Here is a 27,956-nt window from a genome sequence, read left to right on the forward strand (position 1 = left end):
AGGCTTCCTCTTTGCTCTCACTTGGATCACAGCCAGCTGCTCTGTCATGATGACACTTAAGCAGCTCAGTGGAGAGGCTACTTGGTGAGGAATGAGGCCACCTTCCAACAGCCAGCAAGGAACTGCGGCTTTCTGACAACAGCCATGTGAGTCATCGTGGAAGCTGATCCTCCTGCTCCAGTCGAGCCTTTCAGATGACTGCAGCACTGGCTAATATATTGACTACAACTTCATAAGAGACCCTGAGCCAGAACTCAAAGTTCTGACCCACGGAAACTATGAGGTAACAAACTGTTGTTTTAAATTGCTACGTTTTGGAGTAATCTGTCATAACGCAATAGATAACTAAATCCAGTGATATTTTCCAGAGTCCTATCCAAAGATCTCTATTCTACTCACTCTCTCGACTCTCCATATATGAAAAACTAATATTTATCTGCAGCCCAGATTTATTTTATGTTTTACTGACTGATAAGAGGATATGCAGCCCAGATTTTTGTCCTAAGCTCCAGACTATAACACATCTTTATGTCAATTTCAACATGCCCCAAAGCAACCACTTCTCTCCCCCAACCTGTTCTTCCTATCTTCCTTCTTATCATTCAACCAGCTCAAGCTGAAAACCTGGATGTCTTCAGACTCTTCCCCTTTCACTCACATCCAATCACTAAATCCCATCAAAAGCGACCTCCTGATTACTTCTCTGCAACCATATTCTTTAAAAAAAAAAACATTTCACCTGAACGTACTGATCAATTTTAACATCATAGAGAGACAAGCTAACATCATATGCCTCTTGATTTGATAGGTTCCACCTATATTCTTGCCCAAAAGAAAAAAAATAAATTTGATTAAGCTTTCAGCTCAAATTATCAATTTATATAGGAAATACAGAGGACAAAGGAACATGTTTAAACACACCAAAATGATGCTTCCAACAAAATCCAAAATGCAGAAAATTCTACAGAGTAAATGACCTGGTGTCTTAGACAAATAAATGGCCAAGAAAAAAAGAGAGAGAACTAGAGATTAAAAGAGACTGTATAATTTTATATGCAGATCTTGTTTGGAATTCCAACTCAAACCAACTGGTAAGGAAGAAATGTTTGTGACATTCCAGGAAATTGAACAGACTGGATATTTGATATTAATAAATACTACTATTTAGCTGTAATAAAAGTGTTTTGATAACATTTTTTTGAAAATAGAAGGACCTTAACTTTCCTTCTTTCTTTTTTTTTTTTTTTGAGACGGAGTCTCGCTTTGTCGCTCAGGCTGGAGTGCAGTGGGAACATCTCGGCTCACTGCAAACTCCACTTCCTGGTTCAAGTGATTCTCTTTGAAGGGAGAGGCTGAATTCTCGGCCTCCCAAGTAGCTGGGATTACCGGCGCGGGCCACTGCCCCAGGCAAATTTTTGTATTTTTAGCAGAGATAGTGTTGGCCAGGCTAGTCTTGAATTCCTGACCTCAGGTGATCCCCCCGCCTCAGCCTCCCAAAGGGCTGGGATTACAGGTGTGAGCCACCATGCCTGGCCACATACTGAAATATTCACAAAGAAATAATAGTCTGGGATCTGCTCTAAAAATAATTCAATAGAGGAGGAAGCAGTTAATGGGAGTACTAGTAAAACAAGACTGGCCATATGTTGATACTTGTATAAGCTGGATGAAATGAATTCATTTTACTGTCCTCTTTACTTTCATGAATGTTAAAAATTTTCTATAATAGGCTGGGCACAGGGGCTCACGCCTGTAATCCCAACATTCTGGGAGGCTGAGGCAAGTGAATGCTTGAGCCCAGAAGTTCGAGGCCAGCCTCAGCAACATGGTGAAACCCCATCTCTACCAAAAATACAAAATTAACCAGTCTTATCAAAATAAATGAATAAATAAAATAGATTTAATTTTTTTAAATTTCTATAATAAAAGATTTTTCAATAATAAAAAAAAGTGCTTACAACACTGAAATAGCTCTCCACTGCCCTGGGGATAAAGTTCAAATTCCTTAACATGGTTTGCCAAGAAAGCCTTTCATTATCTGTCCTCCTGCTTAGCTCCCCAGTTCATCTCTCACTGCTACCTACCTCATAGCCCAACCTCCAGAACTGACAAGCTGCTTACTCTTGTCTCCTCCAAAAAACTTTTATTCCCTTTGTCTCAAGCACTTTTCCCTCTCTGCTCATACGGCTAATCTCTGCTCATCATTCAAGTCAAAACAAACCTGCTTCTCCAAGGAAACCTTTCCTAACCCTCCAAGACTGAGTCAAGTAGCCCACCTATGTATCCCCCTGTGCTTCCTCTATCACAGCTCTTATCTGGTATGTCCCCCAGCATATTATAGGTACCATGAGAGCATGAACAATTTCCATCTTATTTGCCACTTTAACCCCACTTCCTAACAAAGTGCCAGGCACACAATAGGTACTCAGTAACCTTTCATAAATTAACAAAAGGCACAAACTCCCCTAACTTTCTAAACTTCCAATTCCTCATAGATCTATACCTCCCCCAATTTCCTTCCTTCCATATCTTCTTTTGTGATCATGAGCCATATAAACAATTGGTTGCTCACATAGTGTTCCCAAATTTATATCCTTAGTTCTCCCTGGCCATTTCATCTAATAAATATTCAACTAAGGTGAGGCTTGTGTAAATCTATTCAGTTCACAGCAATCGCAATGATCCTAACTCAATCCTGAGATTACCTCAAGAACAATTCTCAGTAAGGCCAACTCTAAAGCAAGGTCACTCTAGTTTAGTTCAGGGTTTGCAGGACCACCCTAGAATATATTAACAACCACAGAGACAGACTACAGGCCAAGTGATTTTGGAAACAAGAAATAAAGTTATGCTATTCACTGACTTGCTTGGAAGGCTACACAACTAATTCAGATATTCTTCCTGGAAGATGTAGCTACAAGTTATTAGCCGCATGCAAATCATTAATATGTTACCTTCAAATCCTTCAGAAGCCGAATGGACTGAAATAATGTCATGTGTGTGGAATTCATTGCCAATATCCAATGTGTCTCCTACCTTCCCTTTTAAGTAAATATCTATCCTTTTCCCCTCTTCACTAGACCTCCTCTAATTTGAGATTGGGTATCATTTTATTTTCACAAGATGGTACAACAATTGTCTGTTGTTTCTCTGTAAGCAAATACTTTAATATCAAGGAACTAGAAAAGAAAAAAAAATCTTCTAAACAGCCGTTAGTGAGAAATATGATACTTCCTTCCTCTGGCAAGGATAATATTTTAGGGAATCTAGTCTCAAAAAGAAGGATAAGTATTGAGGGGGGAAAGAAAGTATTTTTTTTAAACCCTATATTTAGCCAGTAAGAAAGGAGATATTTGTCCAAGTATTCAAAAACCAAAAGGGCAACAAAGCAGAAAAAGGATACATGAAAGGAAGAAAAAGAGGAAAAAGGAAGATTCTTTCTGGGCTAGGCATTCTGAAGAAGCTCAGCTGGGGGCCTCTCCAGTATGGTCCTAGATTCAGATCCACACAAATTTGGGATTTGTAAAGTAACTTAACTGCATAGTGTCACTCACTGAAATCACTCTATCTTGAACAGAGTTTACGGGATTTTCTGATTACTACATCTACTTAAACCCAATATTACTTTTCCTTTATCTAAGCCATGGCTTTCAAAATTCCAGAGTTTTCAGGATATAATATTCAGTTGCCTCTCTTTCATGCCTACCTAAAGACAATCTTGAACAATGTGTTTAAGACTCATTAAGGTTTAGTCTTTTTCCCTTTAAAAACTATGTAGAGAAAGAAAGCTGATAGTTGAAGGATGATGAAAGTAATACTTTTACTCTTGCAAGCTTGCCTTTAGTAACTCACAACTTACACTTTTCTCCTTCCTGTAGTGAAAGTGAAGTTTAGTAGAAAAAGTCAATAATTTGGCATCCTGATTCCATCACTTAGTGCTATGTGATGTTGAGCAAATGGCTTTAAAAGCCTGGAGCCTCAGATTTCAAAACTGTAACTGGGGATATTAAATGGAGATAATGAATAACCACCTTGCAGAGTTATTAGGAGTGAAATGAATTAAAGGACTCACCAAGCTAGTATATAAGCTCCAGAGAAGAGGAACAGTGAATGTCTTTTTTACTGTCTATTCTTGCTGGCATGAAAACGCACATAGCAGCTCAATGATATTTTTTAAATGAACAAATAAATTCAGTGTCCCCCTTCTCTCATCAACCTTAATCCTTCTTCCATAATCATGTTTTTCTTTCTGTCTTCTATTATTTTCTATAGCTTTCTGGGCATTCTATTTTGTCCTTTTAAGTATTTTCTTCCCTCATATCGCTATCGTCAACTATACACCATTCAGAGAAAGTGCCTTTCTAAGTAAGTTATCTCCCTAATACCACCTACTTTCCATATCGAATGCGATGAGGGTGGAGGGGATAGTCAAAACATAAGATTCAAGGCCGGACGCAGTGGCTCACGTCTGTAATCCCAGCACTTTGGGAGGCCGAGGCGGGTGGATCACCTGAGGTCAGGAGTTCAAGACCAGCCTGGCCAACATGGTGAAACCCCGTCTCTACTAAAAATACAAGAATTAGCAGGGTGTGGTGGCGCACGCCTGTGATCCCAGCTACTAGGGAGGCCAGAAGCAGGAGAATTGCTTGAACCCGAGAGGCGGAAGTTGCAGTGAGCCGAGATAATGCCACTACACTCCAGCCTGGGCGACAAGGCGAGACTCCGTCTCAAAAAAAAAACCACACACACACACACAAAACCACATAAGATTCATAGCAATTCATCTACTTGTCCATGGCCACCAACTCATGTTAACAACACTGAAGCCCTCAACCCAGAATATAACTGTAAGGGGACACTGCACTATCACTTGTCTCTCTTCGCTGACAAGAGTCTCGCGTGTAGGAAATCCTCGGCACTCAAAAGTTAAGGCGTCGTTTGAGCTCGCCTCCCGCTAAATAGAGGGATGCGTCCCTTGAATGAGACACACAACCTGAACCGACTGGAGGGATTTCGGACGCCCTGGTGTTGCCCGAGGGCTGGTCACTTTTGGACCTGTCCCGGCCCCTGTGGCCACTCCTCCGAGGAAGCAGAGCTCTTCAATCCCTGGAGGGAAGCTAAGGGGTGCGGCCGGCTACGGGGCCTTGGTGGGACAGTGTAAAGTCCATGACAACATATGAAGACAGCATGAACCGCACGACTGGACCTTTTAAGCCATGACTACGATCACCCTTATCCGCTCACAACCATGCCGGACCCCACTACCGCTTAATAGCGCACCCTAAAAAAGAAACTTGGCTCACCCCCAACCCATAAATCAGACAGCTAGTTTCTATTTATTGGCTGCGCCCCTCTCTCCCTCACCCTCATTGGCTATCCGAGACGTAAAACCCTCCCTAACAAGGGAACCCTCGCGTACGGCGGCACCCCCAGACTAGCAACCTCAACTCAGCCACTAAAACCCCGGTCCCCCACCTCCATCCAGGAAACGCGGCTCCGAGGCGCCTGGAGTTGTGCCCTCCAGGGACTCACCGTGTAGTAGGAGAGCAGTCCTGCATTGTAGTCCAGCACGAACCAACGGTACTGCCAGCCCTTCATCACGTTAGTCCATTTGCTCAGCGGCCCTTCCATGATGGACGCCATCTTGAGAGCCGCCAATGACAACAAACGGCCTGACGTCACTCGCCTATATGGCATTCAGCATGCGGGGGGCGGGGCCGCAGGGGGCAGGGCGGGTCCTGGGCGGGTCCTGGGCGGGTCCTGGGCGGTGCCGGCAGATGCTCCAGCGATCAAGTCAAACACGCTTTCTTAGGGCGCCTATTGTGTGTAGGACTCCATGCGAGGGATGCGAGAATGCAAACGTGAATATTCTATTAAGATTATTTATAATCTGTCATGGGATTAGAGTAAAGAAAAAAGATTATGAACATATTAATAAATAATTTTACTGGCCGTGATACCTTCCATTTCAAAAAGATTTCATATCTGATATTCATTTATGCATTGATTCCACAAATCCATTCATTTAATAAATATTCGCTGTTTTGCATTGATTCCACAAATCCATTCATTTAATAAATATTCGCTGTTTTGTGCTAGGCATTCTTCTAGGCATTGGGGATACAACAGAGCCTTCATGAAGGTGAGGGAAATGGTAAAATAAATAGTAAATTATATCGTACATTAAAAAATCATAAATGCTATGGAGAAAAACATAAGCAAGGAAGGAGAGAGCGCTGGGACTGCTATTTTAAATTCCCAAATAGGGAAGGCCTGAATGAAAAGGTAACTTTTAAGCAAAGACCTGAAGAAAGTGAAGGAGGGAGCCTGGTGGAAGAGCCTTCCAAGACGAAGGAATAGCAAATGCAAAGACCAAATGTTAGGAGTAAGCGTGGCATCTTGAGGGATCAACAAGGAGGTCAGTGTGCGTGGAGCAGTGAGCCAGGGAGAAAGTAGTGGGAGATAAGGTCAAAGAAGTAGGGATAGATCACTAACAGCCTACAAGGGCAATTTAAGTATTCATTGGCCGGGCGCGGTGGCTCGCGCCTGTAATCCCAGCACTTTGGGTGGCCGAGGCAGGCAGATCACTTGAGGTCAGGCGTTCGAGATCAGCCTGGCCAACATGGTGAAACCCCATATATACTAAATATACAAAAATTATCCGGGCGTGGTGGCACACCCTGTGGTCCTAGCTGAGGCACAAGAATCACTTGAACCTCGGAGCCGAGATTGCATCACTGCACTCCAGCCTGGGTGACAGAGCCAGATTCTATCTCACACACACAAAAAAAAGGATTTATTGACCACCTACTATATCTAGGCACTGTTGGAGGTCCTGGGAATACGGCAGTGAATAAGCTGTCTCAGAGCTTAAATTCTGTGATGAAAGGAAACACTAAACAAATAAACAAGAAAAATATCCAATATTGATGAACACTGCAAATAATTTAATAAATTATTTTAATAGGAAGTCAATGGGTAGCTAATTTATACTGGGTGGTTAGGGCAGACCTCTTATGAAGTGGCTTTAAACTTAGATATGGAGGATAAGAAAAAGCCAGCCGTGCAAATATCAAGAGAAAGAGCTAAAAAGGAAACTAAAAGATGAGGCACTAGCTGGAAACGGAGGTGTGGTCAAGGGAAGGGCTTTCTTTGTCCTTTTTTAAAATTATTATTTAGATTGAAGACACTAGAGAATATTATTTTGCTGATTTTCAAGAGAGGGAAAAACTGGGGACATCCTAGAGAAAAGAGAGAATAGCAGCAGTGAAGCCCTTCACAAGATTGAGACCTCTTTTTGTGTTGGCGAAACACTGGAATAAAATATAAAAAAAGAAAGAAAGGAAAAGACTGAGAACCCAAGCCCAAGTGCAAAGGTTGACTTTTGATAGTAGCAGAGATACTTTATCCAAAGTAACAAGAAGGAAGAGCAGAGAGTATGGGTTCAGATACCAGTGGGTCAGTAGTTAGATGGTATAGAAATGAATGAGTTTCTGTTTCTTTTTTTTTTTTTTTTTTTTTGAGACGGAGTTTCACTCTTATCGCCCAAGCTGGAGAGCAGTGGCACGATCTCGGCTCACTGCAACCTCCACCTCCCGGATTCAAGTGATTCTCTTGCCTCAGCCTTCCAGGTAGCTGGGATTACAGGCGCTCGCCACCATGCCTGGCTAACTTTTGTATTTTTAGTAGAGACGAGGTTTCACCATGTTGGCCAGGCTGGTCTCAAACTCCTGACCTCAGGTGATCCACCCACCTCGGCCTCCCAAAGTGTTGGGATTACAGGTGTGAGCCATTGCGCTGGGCCGAGTTTCTATTTCTAGTTTAGGAGAGGCTCAAAGCTTAGTAGTTAAGAATGTGGATCCTGGTGCCATAGTACCAGGGTTTTAATATCCAGATTCATCAGTTAGTAGCTATATGGCCTTAGGCAAGTTCGTTAACCTCTCTATGCCTCGGTGTCTCTTCTTTAAAATGTGAGTAACAATAGTAGCTGTCTACAAAGGTTGTTTCAAGGATTAAGCGAGCTCTTATGGGTAAAGAGCTTAGAACAGAGCCTGGTAGATAGTAAGCACTCAATTAATATTAGCTCTTATTCTGCAGTTATACAGGCAACAGGATAAATAAATAAATAAATAAATAAATAAATAAATATTAGTTCTTAGAATTTTCCCAAAGAAATGTGGTGTGGGCCGAGCTTGGTGGCTGACACCTGTAATCCCAGTGTTTTGGGAAGCTGAGGTGGGAGAATCGCTTCAGGCCAGGAGTTTGGGACCAGCCTGGGCAACATAGCGGGACCCCATCTCTACAAAAAAAAAAAAATTTTAAATTTAAAAAATTTATTGGCTGTGGTGGCACACATCTGTAGTCCTACCTACACAGGAAGCTGAGGCAGGAGGATTGCTTGAGCCCAGGAGGTCAAGACTGCAGTGAGCCAAGATCACGTCACTGCACTCCAGCCTGAGTTGGATGCCAGAGTGAGACACTGTCTCTACAAGAAATGTGAAAAAGAAGTAAATAAGAATATATCTCTACAAGAAATTTGAAAAAGAAGTAAATAAGAGTATATCTGAAAGGGATAGCAGCCAAAAAAAATGAGCATCCTGTTTCTCCTTTCCTTTCTTTTCCTTGGGATAGCCTCTTTTCTACAGATTACAATTTAATAAAGGTTTCTGGGAATAAGGTAGACGTTTGGCATCTTCAAGAAAGCCAGGCCAGGCTCAGTGGCTCATGCCTGTAATCCCAGCACTTTGGGAATCCAAGGTGGGAGGACAGCTTGAGCCCAGGAGTTGCAGACCAGCCTGGGCAACAAAGTGAAACTCCTGGGCAACAAAGAACAGCCTGGACAACAAAGTGAGAGCCTGTCTCTACAAAAAATTTGAAAATTAGCGAGGTTGTGGTGGCGCATGTCTGTAGTACTAGCTACTTAGGGGGCTGAGGCAGGAGGATTGCTTGAGCCCAGGAGGTCAAGGATAAGTAAGCAGAGATCACGCCACTGCACTCCAGCCTAGGCAAGGCAACAGATCAAGACCCTGTCTCAAAAAAAAAAAAAAAAAAAAGAAAGAAAGAAAAGACAAGGCTTGGTTTAAGAGACATGGTTCCTATTCAGGAGCTAACCAGGACATGAACCATGCATGCAACTGAGTGTGGTACAAAGCCATTTCCCTTTCCTTTTGGATATATTTTTTCTTATTAATTCCATCATTTATTATCTACCCTATGCCAGGGACTGTGCCAGGAATGTTATATACCTTATCACATTTAATCATCACAATAACTCTGTGCGTATTTTAATCTCCACATTTTACAAATAAGGAAACTGAGATTCAAAGAAATGAACAAACTTACCCAGGTACCTAAGAGTATTAATTAGTGAATTAACGAGTATCTGAGTCCATATAAACACATACCTGTCTTTTCATCATGCTACATGGCCTCCTCAAAACACACTATACACTTCCTATAGAAACTTGATGTTCCAGACTAATCAGCAGAATAGCTCATGTTGTGGATGTCTTTTGGGATAAGCAAACTGTGGGGATCTTGAAACATCATGACTCAGATTGAGTTAAAAAATTCACATAGTGTTCATTAGTATCCCTCCATTAGCTTCTTAACAGCAGGAACCAGGCCTTATCTTTGTAGCCCTAGAAACTAGCCCAGTTCTTGGCACACAGAAGGTGCTTAATAATTATTGTTTGATCTGAATTATGTGTTCCATTGAAACTGACCAAAAAGTTTCAAGGATTGTGCTAAACTCCATCAGTTACATTGTTTCCTTTATTCCCCTCAACAATCCTTCAAGATTTGTACTATCACACCCATTTTAAATATGAGGACACTAGAACACAGAGTTATTTAGTGGCTTGCCAAAAGTCACACAACTAGTAAACAGCAGAACCAGAATTAGAATCTAGGTCTTTGCATGCCAGATCCATTTCACCCCAGCAGCAAGCTATATCTGCATTATTTATGTATAAATGTCTTGATCACTTCTCAGTCATTTGGCTAAGATTAAGTGTAGTAAATAAACGTCTTGGACATGACACAGGCAACATCAACAACTTCTAAATCAGTTTTAACTTTCATCAGGGTCACCAGGCATCAGCAGGCTCTACTTAGCTTCAAATGTCAAAACACAGGTCATCAGGGAAAGCCAGGATCAAGTGCAATTCTTGACGCATAAAACCATGTCCATTTCCACAGCACTTTTTCTACATTCTACACAAAGTGTCAAACTACATTCTTTAAATAATTAGCTAAAGTTACACATGGTGGAGACACATCGGCTGTAGTTCCTACATTCCTCAGTGACTGACATCTTGTGGAACTGATGTGGCAGCTGATGCATAGCAGAAAAAGAGGATTAGACTCAGAACTGAAAGGTAGAGTCAATGTTAACTGTAAAACATCAAAAACTCGTCAAGGACAGGAGCTGGGACAGATTCATCCTGCCATTCAGAATATCAATAAATATTAAACTAAAGACATGATTTTTGAAAGACCATTCTGGCAGCAAAATTGAGGACAAAATGGAGAGGAGCAAGATGAGATAAGAAGACAAAGAGAGTTTTAAAAAGCTAATCAAGCAATAGAGAGTTTCAGTTTGGACAATGACAGCATGGATGAAGAATAGGAAAGATACTATTCTGTATATTTATTGAGAAACATTTTGGAGATAAGATTTTAAAACTCACTAAGCAATGGAATTAAATGAGGAGGGAGTGAGGAGAATCAGAGATAATACCAAGGTTTCTAACTTTTGTAACTGAATAATCATTTAGCCAAGTTTTGTTTTGTATGTATGTATTTATTCATTTATTTATTTAGAGACAGAGTCTCACTTGGTCACCCAGGCTAGAGTGCAGTAGTGCCATCTCAGCTCACTGCAACCTCCCTCTCCCAGGTCCAAGCGATTCTCCTGCCTCAGCCTCCTGAGTAGCTGGGACTACAGGCGCCCGCCACCATGCCCAGCTAATTTTTGTATTTTTAGTAGAGACGGGGTTTCACCATGTAGGCCAGGCTGGCCTCAAACTCCTCCCTCAGGTGATCCACCCCCTGCCCCTTAACCTTCCGGAGTGTGGGATTACAGGCGTGAGCCACTGTGCCTGGCCTGTTTTGTTTTTAAAAAGGAAGAACAAGAATGGCTTGTGTTTCTCAATAGGAAGTTTCCTTCCTTTACACAGCTGTTTAGACCATTAATTTTTTCCCTTAGTTTCTAGCAAAAATGATTTCCAACTTTTCACAGCCAAGAGTGTAGGTACAAATTACTTCATAATGCATTCTGTTGTTGTTGGTTTGCTGTCTTCTCTTCCTAAACTTCACACCAACTGCTTTTTGTTATTGCTGTTATTGTTGTCATGTTTCTTAATTGGTATTTGTCAAGCATCAAATAAAACAACATTTCTAGAGTGTTGTTTTATTAAGGGAAAACACAGAAACCTACAAGACATTGACTGTCCTTTGCTGGGTGTAGAGGAAACAAGATCATGCTTATATTTGGGAGAAGCAAAATAAGGCACAGCCTGTTTTGTTCACAGTCCTGTTTTGTTTTTTTGGTTGTTTTTTTTTTTCACCCTTTCCACTAGCTACAGAGCAAGAAAATGAAACATCAAGTTTAGGAAAAGCTATGATTTTCAGGCAAAAGAGAGTTGAGAAAGGGAGAGAAAATATTTTAGGAGATTTAGGTTCTGTAAGTGTTCTAAGGAAAGAAAAGAGGAATGAACTGATCTTTTGTCTTCTCCTTCCAGTGTCCCCTTGGAGACCCACATCTCAGCTACCTTGGGCTTTAAACATTTTACAAACACCCTCCTTCACAGATGGAAGTGACCTTTCATTCTTTACAGCCCCATCTACACCCTGAACAAACATGTAACAGTGTCTGGGACAACCTATTGCATCTACTCATTGAGCTCCTGGTTCTCCTATCTCTTGGGTTCTTTGAGGACTCAGTCATATGTGCATCCACAGGCTTAGCACAGTGCCTCACGTAGACAACATGGAACAGAAAGCAGCAGGCAATCTGCTTAGCAGCAGCAGGCAATCTGAATAAAAGGGTCAGGGAAGGCTAGGGAAGCTGAATTGCCAGAAACCGTTTTTATTTACGCTTTGTACTTATTCGGGTTGGTTGAGAGGAGCTCATAGAGATTAGGGAGCTAATTCTCCCAAGCCACTCTCTTGAATAAATGATAGTCAAGGAAAAAGTAGCTTCTCCAGCTAAAATCTCATTGAGGTCAGTGACATATTCACCTCTCTATCTCCAATATAACAATACTGCCTGGGGCATAGCAGCCTGTGTTGAATGTTTGTGAAAATGATCTGAATTAAGGTTAGGAGTTCAAAACCAGCCTGGCCAACATGGTGAAACCCTGTCTCTACCAAAAATACAAAATTAGCTGGGCATGGTGGTGCACGCCTATAATCCCAGCTACTCAGGAGGCTGAGGCAGGAGAATTGTTGAACCTGGGAGGCAGAGGTTGCAGTGAGCAGAGATTGCGCCACCGTAGTCCAGTCGGGGCAACAGAGCAAGACTCTGTCTCAAAAACAACAACAACAACAACAACAAATATCAGTTCCTTTTTGAGAGTCTCTTTGGACACCCACACCTGTGCCCACCCCCAGATAGCACTAATCTTACCTTTACTATGTTCCACAGTGAATTACACATTCTAATTCAGGTAGCAATTATCTCACAGCGTCCTTAATGAGTTCATCCACAGTGTATGGTGACAAGAATATTCTACATTGTAAGATATGTGTGGCCGGGAGCGGTGACTCACGCCTGTAATCCCAGCACTTTGGGAGGCCAAGGCGGACAGATCACGAGGTCAGGGGTTCAAGACCAGCCTAGCCAACATGGTGAAACCCCATCTCTACTAAAGACACAAAAAATTAGCCGGGCATGGTGGCACATGCCTGTAATCCCAGCTACTCGGGAGGCTGAGGCAGGAGAATCGCTTGAACCCAGGAGGTGGAGGTTGTGGTGAGCCGAGATCACGCCACTGCACTCCAGCGTGGGCAACAAGAGTGAAACTCCATCTCAAAAAAAAAAAAAAAAATTGACATTCAGCCGGCAAGTGGATATTCTAATTTGGAGCTCAAGAAATAAACCAGTGCTGGAATTACACATTTGAGTTTTAATCCAGAGGCAGTAGCTGGCCGGGAGTGGTGGTTCATGCCTATAATTACAGCACTTTGGGAGGTTGAGGCATGAGGCAGGAGGATCACTTGAAGCCAGGAGTCTGAGACCAGCCTGGGCAAGATAGCCAGACCCTGTCTCTACCAAAAAAAAAAAAAAAAAAAAAAAAAAAAAGCCAGGCATGGTGGGACATACCTGTAGTTCCAGCTACTCAGGAAGCTGAAATTGGAGGAGCTCTTGAGCCCAAGTGGTTGAGGCTGCAGTGAGCCTTGATGGTGCCACTGCACTCCAGCCTGGGCGACAGAGTGACACCCTATCTCTAAAAAACAAAAAAAAGGAGAGAGAAGGTAGCTGAAGTTATGGGAAACATTGAGATCAGAGAACGTGGATAGAGTGTATGGTTCAGGATGGAACCCTAGAGGACAGCAAAATTTAAAGAAGAGGAAAAAGAAGAGAAACCAGGAAAAAAGATTAAGAATCAATAATTAGAATGGGGAAAAATGAGAGAGGCTCGAGAAAGCCAAGGCCTAGGGAAAATACTTCAAGATCAAATGCAGGAAATTAAGAGGCATTCTCCTTGGTGAACTCTATTTCTATGTGAATTAGGTCATTAACAGATAGGAAGGGGGAAGGGGAGGTCATAGAATTCGATAGTGAACTTTAAGAAGGTGATGAAGTGTAAAAGGCAAGAGGGAAGGGCTCTGTGAAGTGAAAAAAAAAGGGATGGAAGTAGCAATAAGGGTCCAGCTGAGTTTAAACATACAAACTATTGGTAGCATTGGCTTATCTTGTTTTGAATGGTTGAGGGATTTTTTTTCCCCCAGCAATTCTCAGCAACCTGTGTCTAGGAACACAGGAGATATATCACTAGAATTACCCAAGGTGAGAGAAATTTATAAGGTAGGTGAAGGAAGGAAGGAGTTGAGAATAGCTGGTTAGCCTATATGTTAGAGTAGGTAGTTAGGCAGACAAGAGCAGGGCAGGAAAGCGCCCCCACCCAGGAATGTCAGGTGACCATCAGATGATGGTCAGGAGATTGTTAAACTATCTCTCTAAAATAATCATTGAAGGCCAGGTGCAGTGGCTCATGCCTGTAATCCTAGCACTTTGGGAGGCTGAGGTGGGTGGATCACTACTTGAGGTCAGGAGTTTGAGACCAGCCTGGCCAACATGGTGAAACCCTTTCTCTACTAAAAATACACACACACACACACAAAAATTAGCTGGGCGTGGTGGCACACTCCTGTAATCCCAGCTACTGGGGAGGCTGAGGCAAGAGAATCACTTGAACCCAGGAGTCAGAGCTTGCAGTGAGCTGAGATTGCACCACTGCACTCTAGTCTGGGTGACAGAGTGAGACTCCATCTTAAAAAATAAATTAATTAATTAAATAAAATAATAATTGGTCGCAGCTGGTGCCAGGGAAAGGCAGTCACCCAGCAGACAGAAGGCACTTGAAGCTGATGATCAGCAGCTTCCTGAGAAGATCTCAGGAGTTGGATGAGTGGGCTCAAGCATGTGCACTAAGAGGCAAAATGGTGGAATTTAACTTGTGTATGATCTTCCTCTAGGAACACTAGACTGGTAAGGGAAAAACGCCTTAAATGAGCATATGCTCAATTTCAGTAAATACAGTGTATGCGGCCCGCCCAAGTGCTGGCAGGCCAGTGTGCATGTGGACAGCCTGCACCAAGGAAAATCAAGAGAGGAGAGATGCAAGTCCTGGAACCATGCCAATGTATAAAACCCCAAGTCAGGGGTCAGATGGAGCACTTGGATTTCTCAAGTCATCCACTTGGCCCTCTTCCAAGTGTACTTCCTTTCGTTCCTCCTCTAAAATTTTTTAATAAACTTTCATTCCTGCTCTAAAACTTGAGTCAGTCTCTCACTCTGCCATATTCCCCTTGGTCAAATTCTTTCCTCCAAGGAGGTGAGGATTGAGCTTGCTGCAAACCCGTATGGATTCACTGCTGCTAACAGATAGACATAGCTCATGAGATCTAGGCTGATTATGGCAGGAAAGGAGAATAGATAAGGAGGAAGAAGCCAAGAGATTGGATTGGATCTCCTTTGAGGTTAAAGAGAGACTTAGTGGGAATAAGAGAGCTGGGAGGATGGAAAGTTGTGTGCGTATATACACACACGGTATGATTCCAATTTTATAAAAAATATACCTATCTACCCAGAAGATTACATAGATATACTACAGAAAAACATCTGTAGGCCAAGTATGGTGGCTCACGCCTGTAATCCTAGCTCTTTGGGAGGCTGAGCCGGGCAGATCACTTGAGGTCAGGAGTTTGAGACCAGCCTGGCCAATGGTGAAACCCCGTCTCTACTAAAAGTACAAAAATTAGCTGAGTGTGGTGGTGCACGCCTGTAATCCCAGCTACTCAGGAGGATGAGGCAGGAGAATCACTTGAATCCAGGAGAGGGAGGTTGCAGTGCGGAGACCGCGCCACTGCACTCCAGCCTGGTTGGCAGAGCATGACTCTGTCTCAAAAAAAAAAAAAAGAAAAAGAAAAAAAAAAAAAACACCTGTAGTTTGTGGGATTATGGTTGGTTTTATGTTTTTTCTTTATACTTTTGTGTTTTCCAAATTTTCTTTTCTTTTTTTTTTGAGACGGAGTCTCATTCTGTCGCCCAGGCTGGAGTGCAGAGGCGCGATCTCGGCTCACTGCAAGCTCCGCCTCCTGGGTTCACGCCATTCTCCTGCCTCAGCCTCTCGAGTAGCTGGGACTACAGGCGCCCACCACCATGCCCGGCTAATTTTTTTGTATTTTTAGGAGAGACAGGGTTTCACCGTATTAGCCAGGATGGTCTTGATCTCCTGACCTCGTGATCTGCCCGCCTCGGCCTCCCAAAGTGCTGAGATTACAGGCGTGAGCCACCGCGCCTGGCATGTTTTCCAAATTTTCTACAACTAACAGACATTGTACTTGTAACTACTTAAAAAGCCATTTTGTAAAGGATAAAAAATATATTTTAAAAAAGTACCACCCAGGTAATTATGTCAGCTCTGAATCTGCCATTTATAATCATATGCCTGCCTCCTTAAGGAGCTGAAATAAGCAAGCATTATTGTTCAAACAGGGACATCCTGTCAGATTGCAACAGCCTTCTGTGCCAACCAGAAGTCTTGCAGAATTCCCATGCCCTCTTCCTCATTTTATATCCACCTGGGTCCCCATAACTTAAAGACAAATCATCACAGCCATAAATTTGCAGTATATTAATTCACTACATTTTTCCAAGCAAGTAGCCTTCAATGAACAGCATTTCTATGCTGAATCCTAAAGTGCTAAAGATAGTGCTGAAGATACAGAGATCAGTCTTACGTAGTTCCTGTCCTCAAGGATCTCAGAGTCTGTGTTGCCGCACAGGGCAACACATGCCAAGCCAGGGGTAAACATGCTCTGGGCAAAGAGGGGCACCTAAACCAGCCTGCACTGGAATCACACAGCCTTTCCTTTCCATGTCCACTGCTACTTACTGGTCTCAAACCTGCACCATTTAATGCCTGGATTGCTACAGTAGCTTGGCGTTATCCACTCCGCTATTGCTACCTTAAACCTAGCCTCCACACTGACTGTGAGAGCCAGTCACATTTCTTTCTTTCTTTTCTTTCTTTCCTTCCTTCTTTTCTTTCTTTCTCTTCTTTCTTTCTCTTTTTTCTTTCTTTCTTTCCTTTCTTTCTTTTTATTTCTCTCTCTCTCTCTCTCTCTCACTCTCTTTCTTTCTTTGTTTCTTTCTTTTGAGATGGAGTCTAGCTCTGTACAGTGGCGTGATCTTGGCTCACTGCAACCTCCACCTCCCAGGTTCAAGCAATTCTCCTGTCTTAGCCTCCCGAGTAGCTGGGATTACAGGTGCCTGCCACCACGCCCAGCTAATTTTTGTATTTTTAGTGGAGACAGTGTTTCACTATGTTGGCCAGGCTGGTCTCGAACTCCTGACCTCGTGATCCGTCCACCTCAGCCTCCCAAAATGCTGGGATTACAAGCGTGAGCCACCGCGCCCGGCTGAGAGCCAGTCATATTTCTAAAGAAAAGATAAAATTTAATTCCTTACTTCCAGACTTATTTTTTGTGTCATTTATCTCCCCACCTCCAAATATGATACCAGTTCCCTAAATTCATGTCATTATTGATCCTTGGGACATTTCTGCTATTTCTGTCTTCTCTGTGTTGAATGTTTTTACTCCTCTATGTCTGGAAAATACCTACTCATCTTTCAGGACTCTATAAAAGTGTCTGTCATCTCTTCTATGAAGATTTTCTTCTTTATCTTCTTTTTTGTTTTTTGGAATGGGGTCTCACTATGTTGCCCAGGCTGGTCTCAAATTCCTGGACTCAAGCTGTCCTCCTGCCTCTGCCTCCCTAAGTGCTGGGATTGCAGGTGTGAGCCACTGCTCCTGGCTGATTTTCTTAATTTATCTCTCCAACTAGTTAGAAATCCCAGTTCCCTTATTTAAATGGCTCTTGTAGCACTTGTAATAATCTCCTGCCTTTATTGGCTTGCACATTTGTCTTGTTCATTAGATTGCAAACTCTTTAAGGAGAGGGGAATAATCTTATTCATCTCAGTATCCCAAATATCTAACTCAGGGGTTGGCAAACGTTTTCTATAAAATGTCAGATAGTAAAATATTTTAGGCTTTGAGGGCCAGATGTTCTTTATCAGAAACACCCAACTGTGCCATGTAGTAGGGCAAAAGCATAAGTGAATGGGCATGGCTGTGTTCCAATAAAACTTTATTTACAAAAACATGAAGCTAGGCCAGGTGCGGTGGCTCACGCCTGTAATCCGAGCACTTTGGGAGGCTGAGGCGGGTGGATCACCTGAGGTCAGGAGTTCAAGATTAGCCTGACCAACATGTGAAACCCCGTGTCTACTAAAAATACAAAAATTAGCCAAGTGTGGTGGCAGGCGCCTGTATTCCCAGCCACTTGGGAGGCTGAGGCAGGAGAATCACTTGAACCCGGGAGGCCGAGGTTGCAGTGAGCCAAGATGGCACCATTGTACTCCTGCCTGGGAGACAGAGCGAGACTCCTTCTCAAAAACAAACAAAGAAACCATGAAGCTAGCCATATTTGATCTTCAAAACCAGTCTGCTAATCCCTTTAGTGTATGATGGACTTACAATAAATACCTAATGAAAATTTTTTTTTTTTGAGACAGAGTCTCACTCTGTCGCCCAGGCGGGAGTATAATGGTGGGATCTTGGCTCACTGCAACCTCCGCCTCCCAGGTTCAAGTGATTCTCCTGCCTCAGCCTCCCGAGCAGTTGGGATTACAGGCGCCCATCACCACACCTGGCTAATTTTTGTATTTTTAGTAGAGACAGGGTTTCATCATGTTGCTCAGGCTGGCCTTGCACTCCTGACCTCAGGTGATCCACCCACCTCAGCCTCCCAAAGTGCTGGGATTACAGGCGTGAGCCACTGTACCCAGCCCTAATGAATTTTTTAAAATGTAAAATGAAGTGGTAGAGGCAGTATTTGCATCCCATTATGTTCTGTAGCAGATGCTATTGGTTTCCTGTCCATATTTCCTGGCATTCACTTCTAGACACTGAAGGCTATTATAGGGAACATACGCAGCTCATTGCCTGAAGATTTTGGTTTTCTGTCTTTCTTTCTGACCAGGGAACATGCTTGGCCTGTGCACAGAGCAAGCTGGGAGTTTCGGAGACTTAATGTTATCAGAACCAATTATGTATAGGGAGTTGAATAATACCCCAATTTTCTCACCCCTCCATTGGGATACCCTGAATGTGCCCTGCACTGTCTCCCAGAGTTCTGCAGCATAATTGAGGTCCAGTTGCCCACTATGGTAACTAGCTTAATAATGTACACATTATTGACTATCTTCACTTCTGTCTTACTACCCAACTCCTACCCAGGTTTACTGATATCATATCCTAAATAATTTGCCTGCACTCCAACCCAAACCAAGATACATACTTTTTCTACTACATACACCACAGGGCTTAGCCAGAAGACCCTGGCTGAAATGTTTTTATTGCCTATAAAGAGAAATATATTAACTACTAGTATCTCCTAAAATATAGGCACAGAATAATACAACTACAATAAAAAAAGAAGAGGACTCTTAGAGACTAGAACATAGTATTCTATGGGTTAGGCTCTGCCATAACCCAGCTGTGTGACAGGGCAAATCACTTAACCTCTTTAAGATTTTGTCCACTTTCTAGGAAAGAGAGGCAGTACCATGCACCTCATTGGGTTTTTGTGAGGATGAAATAACATAAGGTACTTAAAATGTCCCATCCAGTTCCCTAAATAGAGCTGTAAGATCGTTTTCTCTCCAAATCTAAAAATCTTGTTCTCGGTTCTCATTCTCTTTGGCCTCAGTAAATTTACTTTATCTGTATACAATACTGTTATTCCTGATACTATTTTGTGCTTTTTTGTTTCACCAGCACATAACTTGTTTTCTTGTTTATATTGCTAGTTAACAAAAGCAGGAACTTTATCTTATGCTTATTCATACTTAAGTGAAATCATATATTTGAAAAGGGTTTGCAAACTGCAAAGTGTTTTTTTGTTTTTCTTTTGAGACAGGGTCTCACTCTGTTGCCCAGGGTGGAGTACAGTGGCACAATCATGGCTCACTGCAGCCTCAACCTCCTGAGCTCAAGTGATTCTCCCACCTCAACCTCACTGTAGCTGGAACTACAGGTGCATGCCATCATGCCCGGCTAATTTTTGTATTTTTTGCAGAGAAAGGGTTTTGCCATGTTTCTCAGGCTGACATTGAACTCCTAAACTCAAGTGATCCTCCTGCCTTGGCCTCCCAAAGTGGTGGGATTGCAGGTGTGAGCCACCACCCCAGCCCTAGTGTTTTGTTATTATTTACCTTATTCCATCAACATATTTTGAGCACCCACTGCATGCTAGTCCTTGTGCCAGGCATTGAGGATACAGAAAGAAGTAAGATTTGCTCTCTGATTCAAGAGTTTAGTTGGCTGGGTACAGCAGCTCATGCCTGTAATCCCACCACTTTGGGAGGCAGAGGCAGGAGAATCCCTTGAGCCCAGGAGTTTGAGACCAACTAGGGCAACATAGTGAGACACCCCACCGCCCCCCTCCTCGTCTCTACAAAAAAATTTTTTTTTAATCGGCTGGGTGTGGTGACTTGTGCCTGTAGTCTCAGCTACAAGGGAGGCTGAGGTGGGAGGATCCCTTGAGCCCAGGAGGTCAGGGTTCCAAAGGGCTGTGATTGTGCCACAGCACTCCAGCCTGGGCAACAAAGTAAGACCCAGTCTCAAAAAAAAAAAAAAAAAAAACAATTAAGAAAAAAAAAGTTTCATGAAAGAGACAGGTTATGAAAGTATATGAATAATTACCATACAGTGAGACGTGTTAGGGTAGAGGCATGATGGAAGAATTTTAAGAGCCCCAAGAATGGAACAATTGACTGGCCTGAGGGAGACAGCCAGGCAGACCGGATTCCATTTCTACCTCTGCTGTTTACTAGCAGAGAGATTTTGGCCAAGTTACTTAACCATTTAGACAGCAAGTTCTTGACCTAGGTACTGAGGATAAGAATACCTTCTGCACAAAATTGCCCTGAGGATTAAACAAGATGGTAAATGCAAAGGACTCAGCAAAGTGCTTGTACTTAATTGGTGTCCAATACAGGTGCATTTCTTTTCTTTTCTTCTTCCTAGGAAGGTAGGAAGGGCTTTCACAAGGAAAAGTATTTGAGCTGAGCTTACTGACATGAAACCTTTGCCTTCTTACTCAGGAAGAAGAAACTAATACTTGTAGAGTAGCTACTAGAAACAGGCACTCTCTTTGGGGTTTCCCAGAATGAAGAGGGGAAGAATATTCCATCAAAGAGAACAGTATAGGAAAAGGCAAAAGGCTTGATACTATTTATTGTGCATCTTCCAGATGTGATGGGACAAGTGAACCCATGGGGGAGATGAAGCTGAAGAGGGAGACCTGAGCAGGACTGGATAACCGCAAAGTTCTTTTCCTACCAATAGCTAGTGTTTGGAGTTTAAATGTCCAGCTAGCCCTGCAGAACCACAGACAAACTGTCTTTAGACCAAAGTTCTCACTGATCTGCAGGGTTTCAACCCTTAAGTGGAAGTATATCAATTACAAAGATCTAACCTCCTATCTAATTCCCAGGACTACACAGTAATTTCCCAAACATGGGCCTTAGTGCATAATTTATGCACTCATTTTGTAGCTTTGTAATTAAATCTGCAGAGGATTTGGAGCTACAGGGCAATGCTGGTACAACTCCCTGCATATGTAAATATACCAGGCTGAAGTATAGAATTGATGGTTTTGAACACATCCTTTTCCTACCTACATTGCTAATGACAGTGTTATGGCTGCAGTTAAGTGGGATGGATGCACTGAACAAATAAAAAATTAAAAAGCATGCTAACCGACCGATCCACATAATCCTTCCTGATCTGAATTCCTGTGACATTCAGGGTCTGTACCATCCATGACAGCTTTCTGATATCTATTATGTATGTCCTGAACTGTCCCCTGGGAGGTCTGGTGAACTAAATCTGATATTTATCAAGTGTTTACTGTACCCTGACACTATGTTAGTAATTTCACATTCATCTTTTTGAGTGCTTATTCTGTGCCAAGTGCTCCAGGTACACTGTGGAAAACAAATCGGACTTGGTTTCTGATCTTATGCAACTTCTAAGTACCTCAAGTAATCCTTATAATAACCCTTCAAGACCAAAATTTTACAGAGAGGGAAATGAGAACTAGATGAGGTTAATACTTGGCCCCAAAGCCGACTTACCCATTAGGCACAGTAGGCACAGTGCTTAGGGCCCATAATACTTACAGGAGCCTAAGAAAACATGTTTTAATTTTAATTTCTTTTAAAACCAGAAGAAAAAAATGAATATAATAATAATGAACATATAATAATGAATCCAGCCTGTTTTGTGTTTGTCTTTATGCTGATGCAGTCATAAATATATCTTTAAATACTTTTTTATGGAAGAAGGGGTCCATAAGGGCAAAAGTGCCTAGAGCCCACCAAAATCATGATATGGCCTCAATGAACTCAGGATCACCCAGTTGGTAATAGACAGAACAAAGTGAGGCATACCCTGTAAGCCTGACATCCCTTTCATTAGACATATCTAGAGGATAACTACTGTGCTTTTATATCTCTCCTAGTGCTAGGTTCATAGGGGTAGCGCCATAGTTATTGAATTAAATCACATTGAGTTAACCCAAAGTGCTTTATATAGTGGCGCTATGGTTTGAATGTATGTGTCCCTCCAAAATTCATATGTTGGAACTTAAACCCCAAGATGATGGTTTTGAGATGAAATGGGGCCTTTGGGAGGTGATTAAGCCATAAGAGCCCTGCTCTAATAGGTGGGATTAATGCCCTTATAAAAGAAGCTTCAGAGAGCAGCCTGGTCCCTCCATCTATTCTGCCACGTGAAGACACAACGTTCATCCCTTTTTGCCTTCTTCTTCCAGGTGAGGACACAGCAAGAGGCACCACCTTGGAAGCAGACAGCAGCTTTCAGAGAGCAGTTGACACCTTGATCTTGGATGTCCCAGCCTCCAGAACTGTGAGAAATAAATTTCTGTTCTTTATAAATTTCCCAGTCTTAGGTAATTTGTTATAGTAGCACAAATGGAGTAAGACAAGTGAATAATTAATAATATATTCTTACAGATTGAAGAAAACCCTGTGGATGCTGCAAATATCACATGGATTTTTTTCATCTGGAAAATAGACCTGAAAATAAAGTCTACACATTTTATCAGCTTGTAGCATTTTTGGATCAAAAGATTAAAACAGATATTGTTGCTTACAAATAAAGATGCTTATTTTTTACTACATATTAGACTTAAGACAAATCTCTGATCTAAGCATGATATTCTAAAAATTAATATAAATATGTGTATAATAATTTTTTTAAAATTCATCTATTCATTTAACATTCACTGTGCTAGGAACTTAGAATATAAAAACAAAGAAGCCACTGTGCTCACTGCCCTTGAGGAGCACATGGTAAACTCAATCTATCCTTTCACAGAAAATGAACAGACTCCATGGGAATGTAACCAAAGTAGTACAAGTGATTCCAGCTTACCAGAATTGAAACATAATACAATTTCTCACAAGGGCTAACACATTATGAACGTAACAGTGCTTGTTATAACAGAAGTCGTTGGTGTTTTGTTTTTTGTTTTAGAGGTGAGGTCTCAGTCTGTCACTGAGCCTGGAGTGCAGTGGCGTAATCATAGCTCACTGCAGCCTCGACCTCCTGGGCTGAAGTGATCTTCCAGCCTCATCCTCTTGAGTACCTAGGACTACAGTCATGCAGCACCACACTGAGCTAAGTTGCTAGTGTTAAATGAGCATTCCTAATGTTCTAATGTTCATCATGTCACACTTCTTTTTTTTTTGAGACAGAGTCTCACCTGTTGCCCAGGCTGGAATGCAATGGCACGATCTTGGCTTACTGCAACCTCTGTCTCCTGGGTTCAAGTGATTCTCCTGCCTCAGCCTCCTGAGTAGCTGGGATTACAGGGGTGCGCCACCATGCCCGGCTAATTTTTGTATTCTTAATAGAGACTGGGTTTCGCCATGTTGGCCAGGCTGGTCTCGAACTCCTGACCTCAGGTAATCTGCCTGCCTCAGCCTCCCAAAGTGCTAGGATTACAGGCGTGAGCCACCGTGCCCAGCCCATGTCATACTCCTTTTAAAACTGCACCCGACTAGTGCCTAGAGCAGCCATTCCCAACTAGTGGTCGAATTAGCACATGCGTGTGCGAGGGCACACACACACACACACACACACCAGGAGAGATATGGCAATGTCTGGAGACATTTTTAGTTGTCACAACTGTCAGGGGTTGGGCAGTGCTACTTGCATCTAATGAGTCAAAGCCAGAGACACTGCTAAGCATCCTACAATACAGCGGACAGCCCTCTACCCCCACCCCACTACCACCACACACAGAATTATCTGGCCCCAAATGTCAATAGTGCTGATATTGAAAAACTCTGGCCCAGAGGAACTAAATCCAAACTCCTCCAGCTGGCATTCAAGGCCTGGGCTAGTTCGGCCCTGTTCCCCCTTTTCTCTTTATCTCCCTCTGCCTTGTTCTCTGGACACTCCGTCTTCCCAGGAACCTTATGTTCCAGCTCTGTCAGACCGTCACAATATCTAAGAGTGATTAAGCACTTGGGCTCTGAAGTCAGACAGACCTGGCTGTGTATTCAGACTTTATTACTTGTCAGTTGTATATCCTCCATCTTAGAGACTCAGTTCCTTCTTCTGTAAAATTAGGAAAACAATAGTTATTTATATTGAGAGAATTACATGAGGTGATATAGGTAAAGTCATTTCACAATATCTGGTACATCTCTCTGCCTCTGTGCTCTTGCTGTTCTTGCCTTTATTAAGGCACCAAAACCAGGCTTCCTTGATCCTAAATTAGTTGCCTAAAGGTCCGTGTCCCTAACTGGCCTGAGAATTCCTGGAGAGCAAGGATTGAGTCCTATCTGTTTTTGTTTCCCCAGAACTTGGCATAGCACCCTGCACGTAGTGGTGATTAGTGAATATTAGTTGAATTGCAATTTTGACACTCCCTTTAAGAGAAGACCACCCTGCCAATGGACAAACAACCTAGAATTCTAAAGGAGGCTCTTATTTTTAGAGCCAGTCATTGTTTTCCCTGCTGCTTCCATTTTCTCTGCCCAACTCTCAGGGCTCGGGTTCTCTTCTTCGGTTCTGGGTACTTGGCATGGTTCTTGGCCAACTGCTCCTCTCTCTTAAAGATCTCATCTAGCTATGTGGCTTAAAATACCACTTATATACCTCCAAATTTATATTTGTAGCCAAGACCTCTTCTGTGGGATTATATGTGTGTGTGTGTGTGTGTATATATATGTATGTATATATATAGTGTATATATACTATAGTGTATATATACACTATATATATACATACATATATATACACACACACACACACAATGTATATATACATATATTCCATAGGACTCTGATTGATGCAGGTTAATATATTTTAACTGTGTACTTGACATCCCGATTGATTATACACTGACATCCCAACTTAGCACACAGCAGCTAAAATGACCTTTTAAAAATATAATTCTGAAGATGTCACTCCCTTTAAAGGCTTCCCACTACACCAGTTATAAATCCTTCCCATGGCTTATACCATTAGAAGTCTTGACTCCATCCTTTCTCCAGCCTCACCTCCTTCCTCACCATGCTTAAGCCACATTGGCTTTCTTTCTGATGCTCAAATGTGACAAACTCATCCTCCTTCTCAGAGCCTTTGCACTTGTTGCCTCGTCTTGGAACACTTGCCCCAGATGAATACATGGCAACCAAAGTGTCACCTCAAGGAGGACTTCCCTGACCCCCTTTCCTCTCCCAGCATGAAAGCTTTCTCCATCTCTCTCTAACTCTCTAAGTCATTGCCTTCTTTTATTGCTTCCTTTATGACACTCTGTGTCCGCTACTGGAAAGGTAGCTCCATGGGAGCAGAAGACTTGCCAGTCTTGTTCTCCACTGTATCTTCAGTACCTAGCCCAATGCTTGGCATATAGTAGGACCTTAATAAATAGATACTGGATTTTTTTTTCTTTTTTGAGATGGAGTCTCACTCTGTCACCCAGGATGGAGTGCAGTGGCATGATCTCAGCTCACTGCAACCTCCACCTCTCGGGTTCAAGCAATTCTCCTGCCTCAGCCTCCTGAGTAGCTAGGATTACAGGCACATGCCACCATGCCTGGCTAATTTTTGTATTTTTAGTAGGGATGGGGTTTCCCCATGTTGGTCAGGCTGGTTTTTTTTGGTTTTTTTTTTTTTTTTGAGACAGAGTTTCACTCTTCTCGCCTAGGCTGGAGTGCAGTGGCGTGATCTCGGCTCGCTGCAACCTCCACCTCCTGGGTTCAAGTGATTCTCCTGCCTCAGCCTCTCAAGTAGCTAGTACTACAGGTGTGAGCCACCACGCCTGGCTAATTTTGTATTTTTAGTAGAGACGGGGTTTCACCATGTTGGTCAGGCTGGTGTTGTACTCTTCAGGTGGTGATCCATTCGCCTCAGCTTCCCAAAGTGTTGGGATTACAGGCATGAGCCACCATGCCTGGCCCTTTTTTTTCTTTTTTTTTTTTTTTTTTGAGATAGGGTCTCACTCTGTCACCCAGACTGGAGTGCAGTGGCAGAATCTCAGCTTACTGCAACATTTACCTCCCAGGCTCAAGAAATTCTCCTGCTTCAGCCTCCCAAGTAGCTGGGATTATAGTCGCCCGCCACCATGCCCGGCTAATTTTTGTATTTTTTAGTAGAGATGGGGTTTCACCATGTTGGCCAGGCTGATCTCAAACTCCTGGCCTCAGGTGATCCACCCACTTCAGCCTCCCAAAGTGCTGGAGTTACAGGCGTGAGCCACCATGCCTGGCCTGATAAATAGATATTGAATAGATGAATGAAGTTAAACGAAAGTGTAGTGAAGGCACTGGAATGAGAAGGCCTGGTTTCTAGCCCCTATTCCATCTCTGTGTGACCTTGGGAAGCTACTTCATCTCTTAGAATCTCAGTTTGTTCATCTGTAAGGCGAGCATGATAACACCCTCCTCACACTAGTGTGAGGATTAAATGATATGCCTGTTAAGAGCCTGGTGCAGTGCTTAGCACATAGTACAATAATCAACAAATGCTGGTGCTTTTTTCCCTCTTTGAGCCTCATTTTCCTCACAATAGGGTAAATAACATTGATTGTACAGTATGGAGTTGTTTTAGAAATGATATGAATTTACAAGTCTTTCCCTTCTCTGGCCTTTGCCCGTGGTCTTCTCTTTGCTCCTCCTCCTCCCTCCCCCATTTCTTCCTCTCTGGTTAACCTCAGTTGTCACTTTCTTCAGGAAGCCTTCCCTGAGACCCCATGCTGGATCAAAGCCTCTTCTGGTCCCCCTCAGGCCCTGCATTTCTGTTAAAATAAACAGATATCATTGTGGTTTCTTCATAGGCCCAGTGGATGGATGGATGAATGGAAGGACGGATGGATAGAAGGATAGAAGGACAGAGGGAAGGAAGGATGGAGGGACAGAGAGATGACGAATGGAATCAAGTGAGAGCGACTTCAACCAGCTCCACCAAAGTCGAGCACCCCAGAGGCAAGCCTCAGCTGCCCATTCCACTCCTCAACTCCTAGAGACCCTCCCCTGCCGCTTCCTCAACACCTGGTTGGCCCCCATTAGCTCCTCGGTCCTCCAGCGCTCTCAGCGGTGGTGCCCCGGGATTGGTCCTCATTATTCTCACTACCCCCAGGCCTCGAATGGAGGGCATCCAGGTGTGGGGATGCAGGTGATCTCAGCCCCCGCCCCTGGGTCAAGGTAGAAGTGGCGGCAGTGGGGCCGAACTCCTGGCGAGGGTAGCAACGTTCCAAGGCTGGGACTCGAGCCTCCACAGGATGAAGGGGCTGCGGCTGCTGCCACTGCTGCTGGTGACCTGCACCCTGGGAACGTGCGCCCAGCGCCGGGTCTACCTGCGCGAGGAGTTCGAAGACGGGGGTAAGCAGCTGGGTGCCAGGCAGGCAGCTACTATAGAACAGACTCCACGCCCTTGCCTGTCACCTGTCCCAGCGGTCAGGCAGGCCGACTTTCCCGGTTTGGAACCCGTTTAGAGACAGAAAGACTACAGCTGAAATCCCCACTCGCTACCTCCTAGCTGTGTGACACTGGGCAGGCAGCTTACTAAGTCTGCATTTCAATTTCTTTCTCTATTAAATGAGGACAATACGGATCTTGC

At 43.1% G+C, this 27,956-nt stretch overlaps 1 protein-coding gene and 1 long non-coding RNA gene across 8 annotated transcripts in view; one reads left to right on the plus strand and one right to left on the minus strand.

Moving 5' to 3' along the window:
* OSBPL9 (oxysterol binding protein like 9) overlaps positions 1-5,890 on the minus strand; it is a 172,244-nt gene extending 166,354 nt beyond the window's left edge. For 4 of the 7 annotated variants that reach the window (XM_054488137.1, XM_054488116.1, XM_063656126.1 and 1 more), the window contains exon 1: positions 5,533-5,890. In XM_054488137.1, coding sequence (XP_054344112.1) covers positions 5,533-5,697 — 165 coding nt within the window. In that variant the 5' untranslated portion in view covers positions 5,698-5,890. The remainder of the gene's footprint in view (positions 1-5,532) is intronic. The other 3 variants (XM_063656135.1, XM_054488132.1, XM_063656120.1) reach the window with 1 other exon arrangement.
* LOC129036696 (uncharacterized) lies at positions 1-27,956 on the plus strand. Its single transcript, XR_008502624.1, has 3 exons — positions 1-283; positions 22,636-22,730; positions 27,175-27,956. It is a non-coding gene; the product is annotated as an uncharacterized LOC129036696 (long non-coding RNA).

The sequence above is a fragment of the Pongo pygmaeus genome, chromosome 1, assembly GCF_028885625.2.
Source record: "Pongo pygmaeus isolate AG05252 chromosome 1, NHGRI_mPonPyg2-v2.0_pri, whole genome shotgun sequence".
Classification (NCBI taxonomy): domain Eukaryota; kingdom Metazoa; phylum Chordata; class Mammalia; order Primates; family Hominidae; genus Pongo; species Pongo pygmaeus.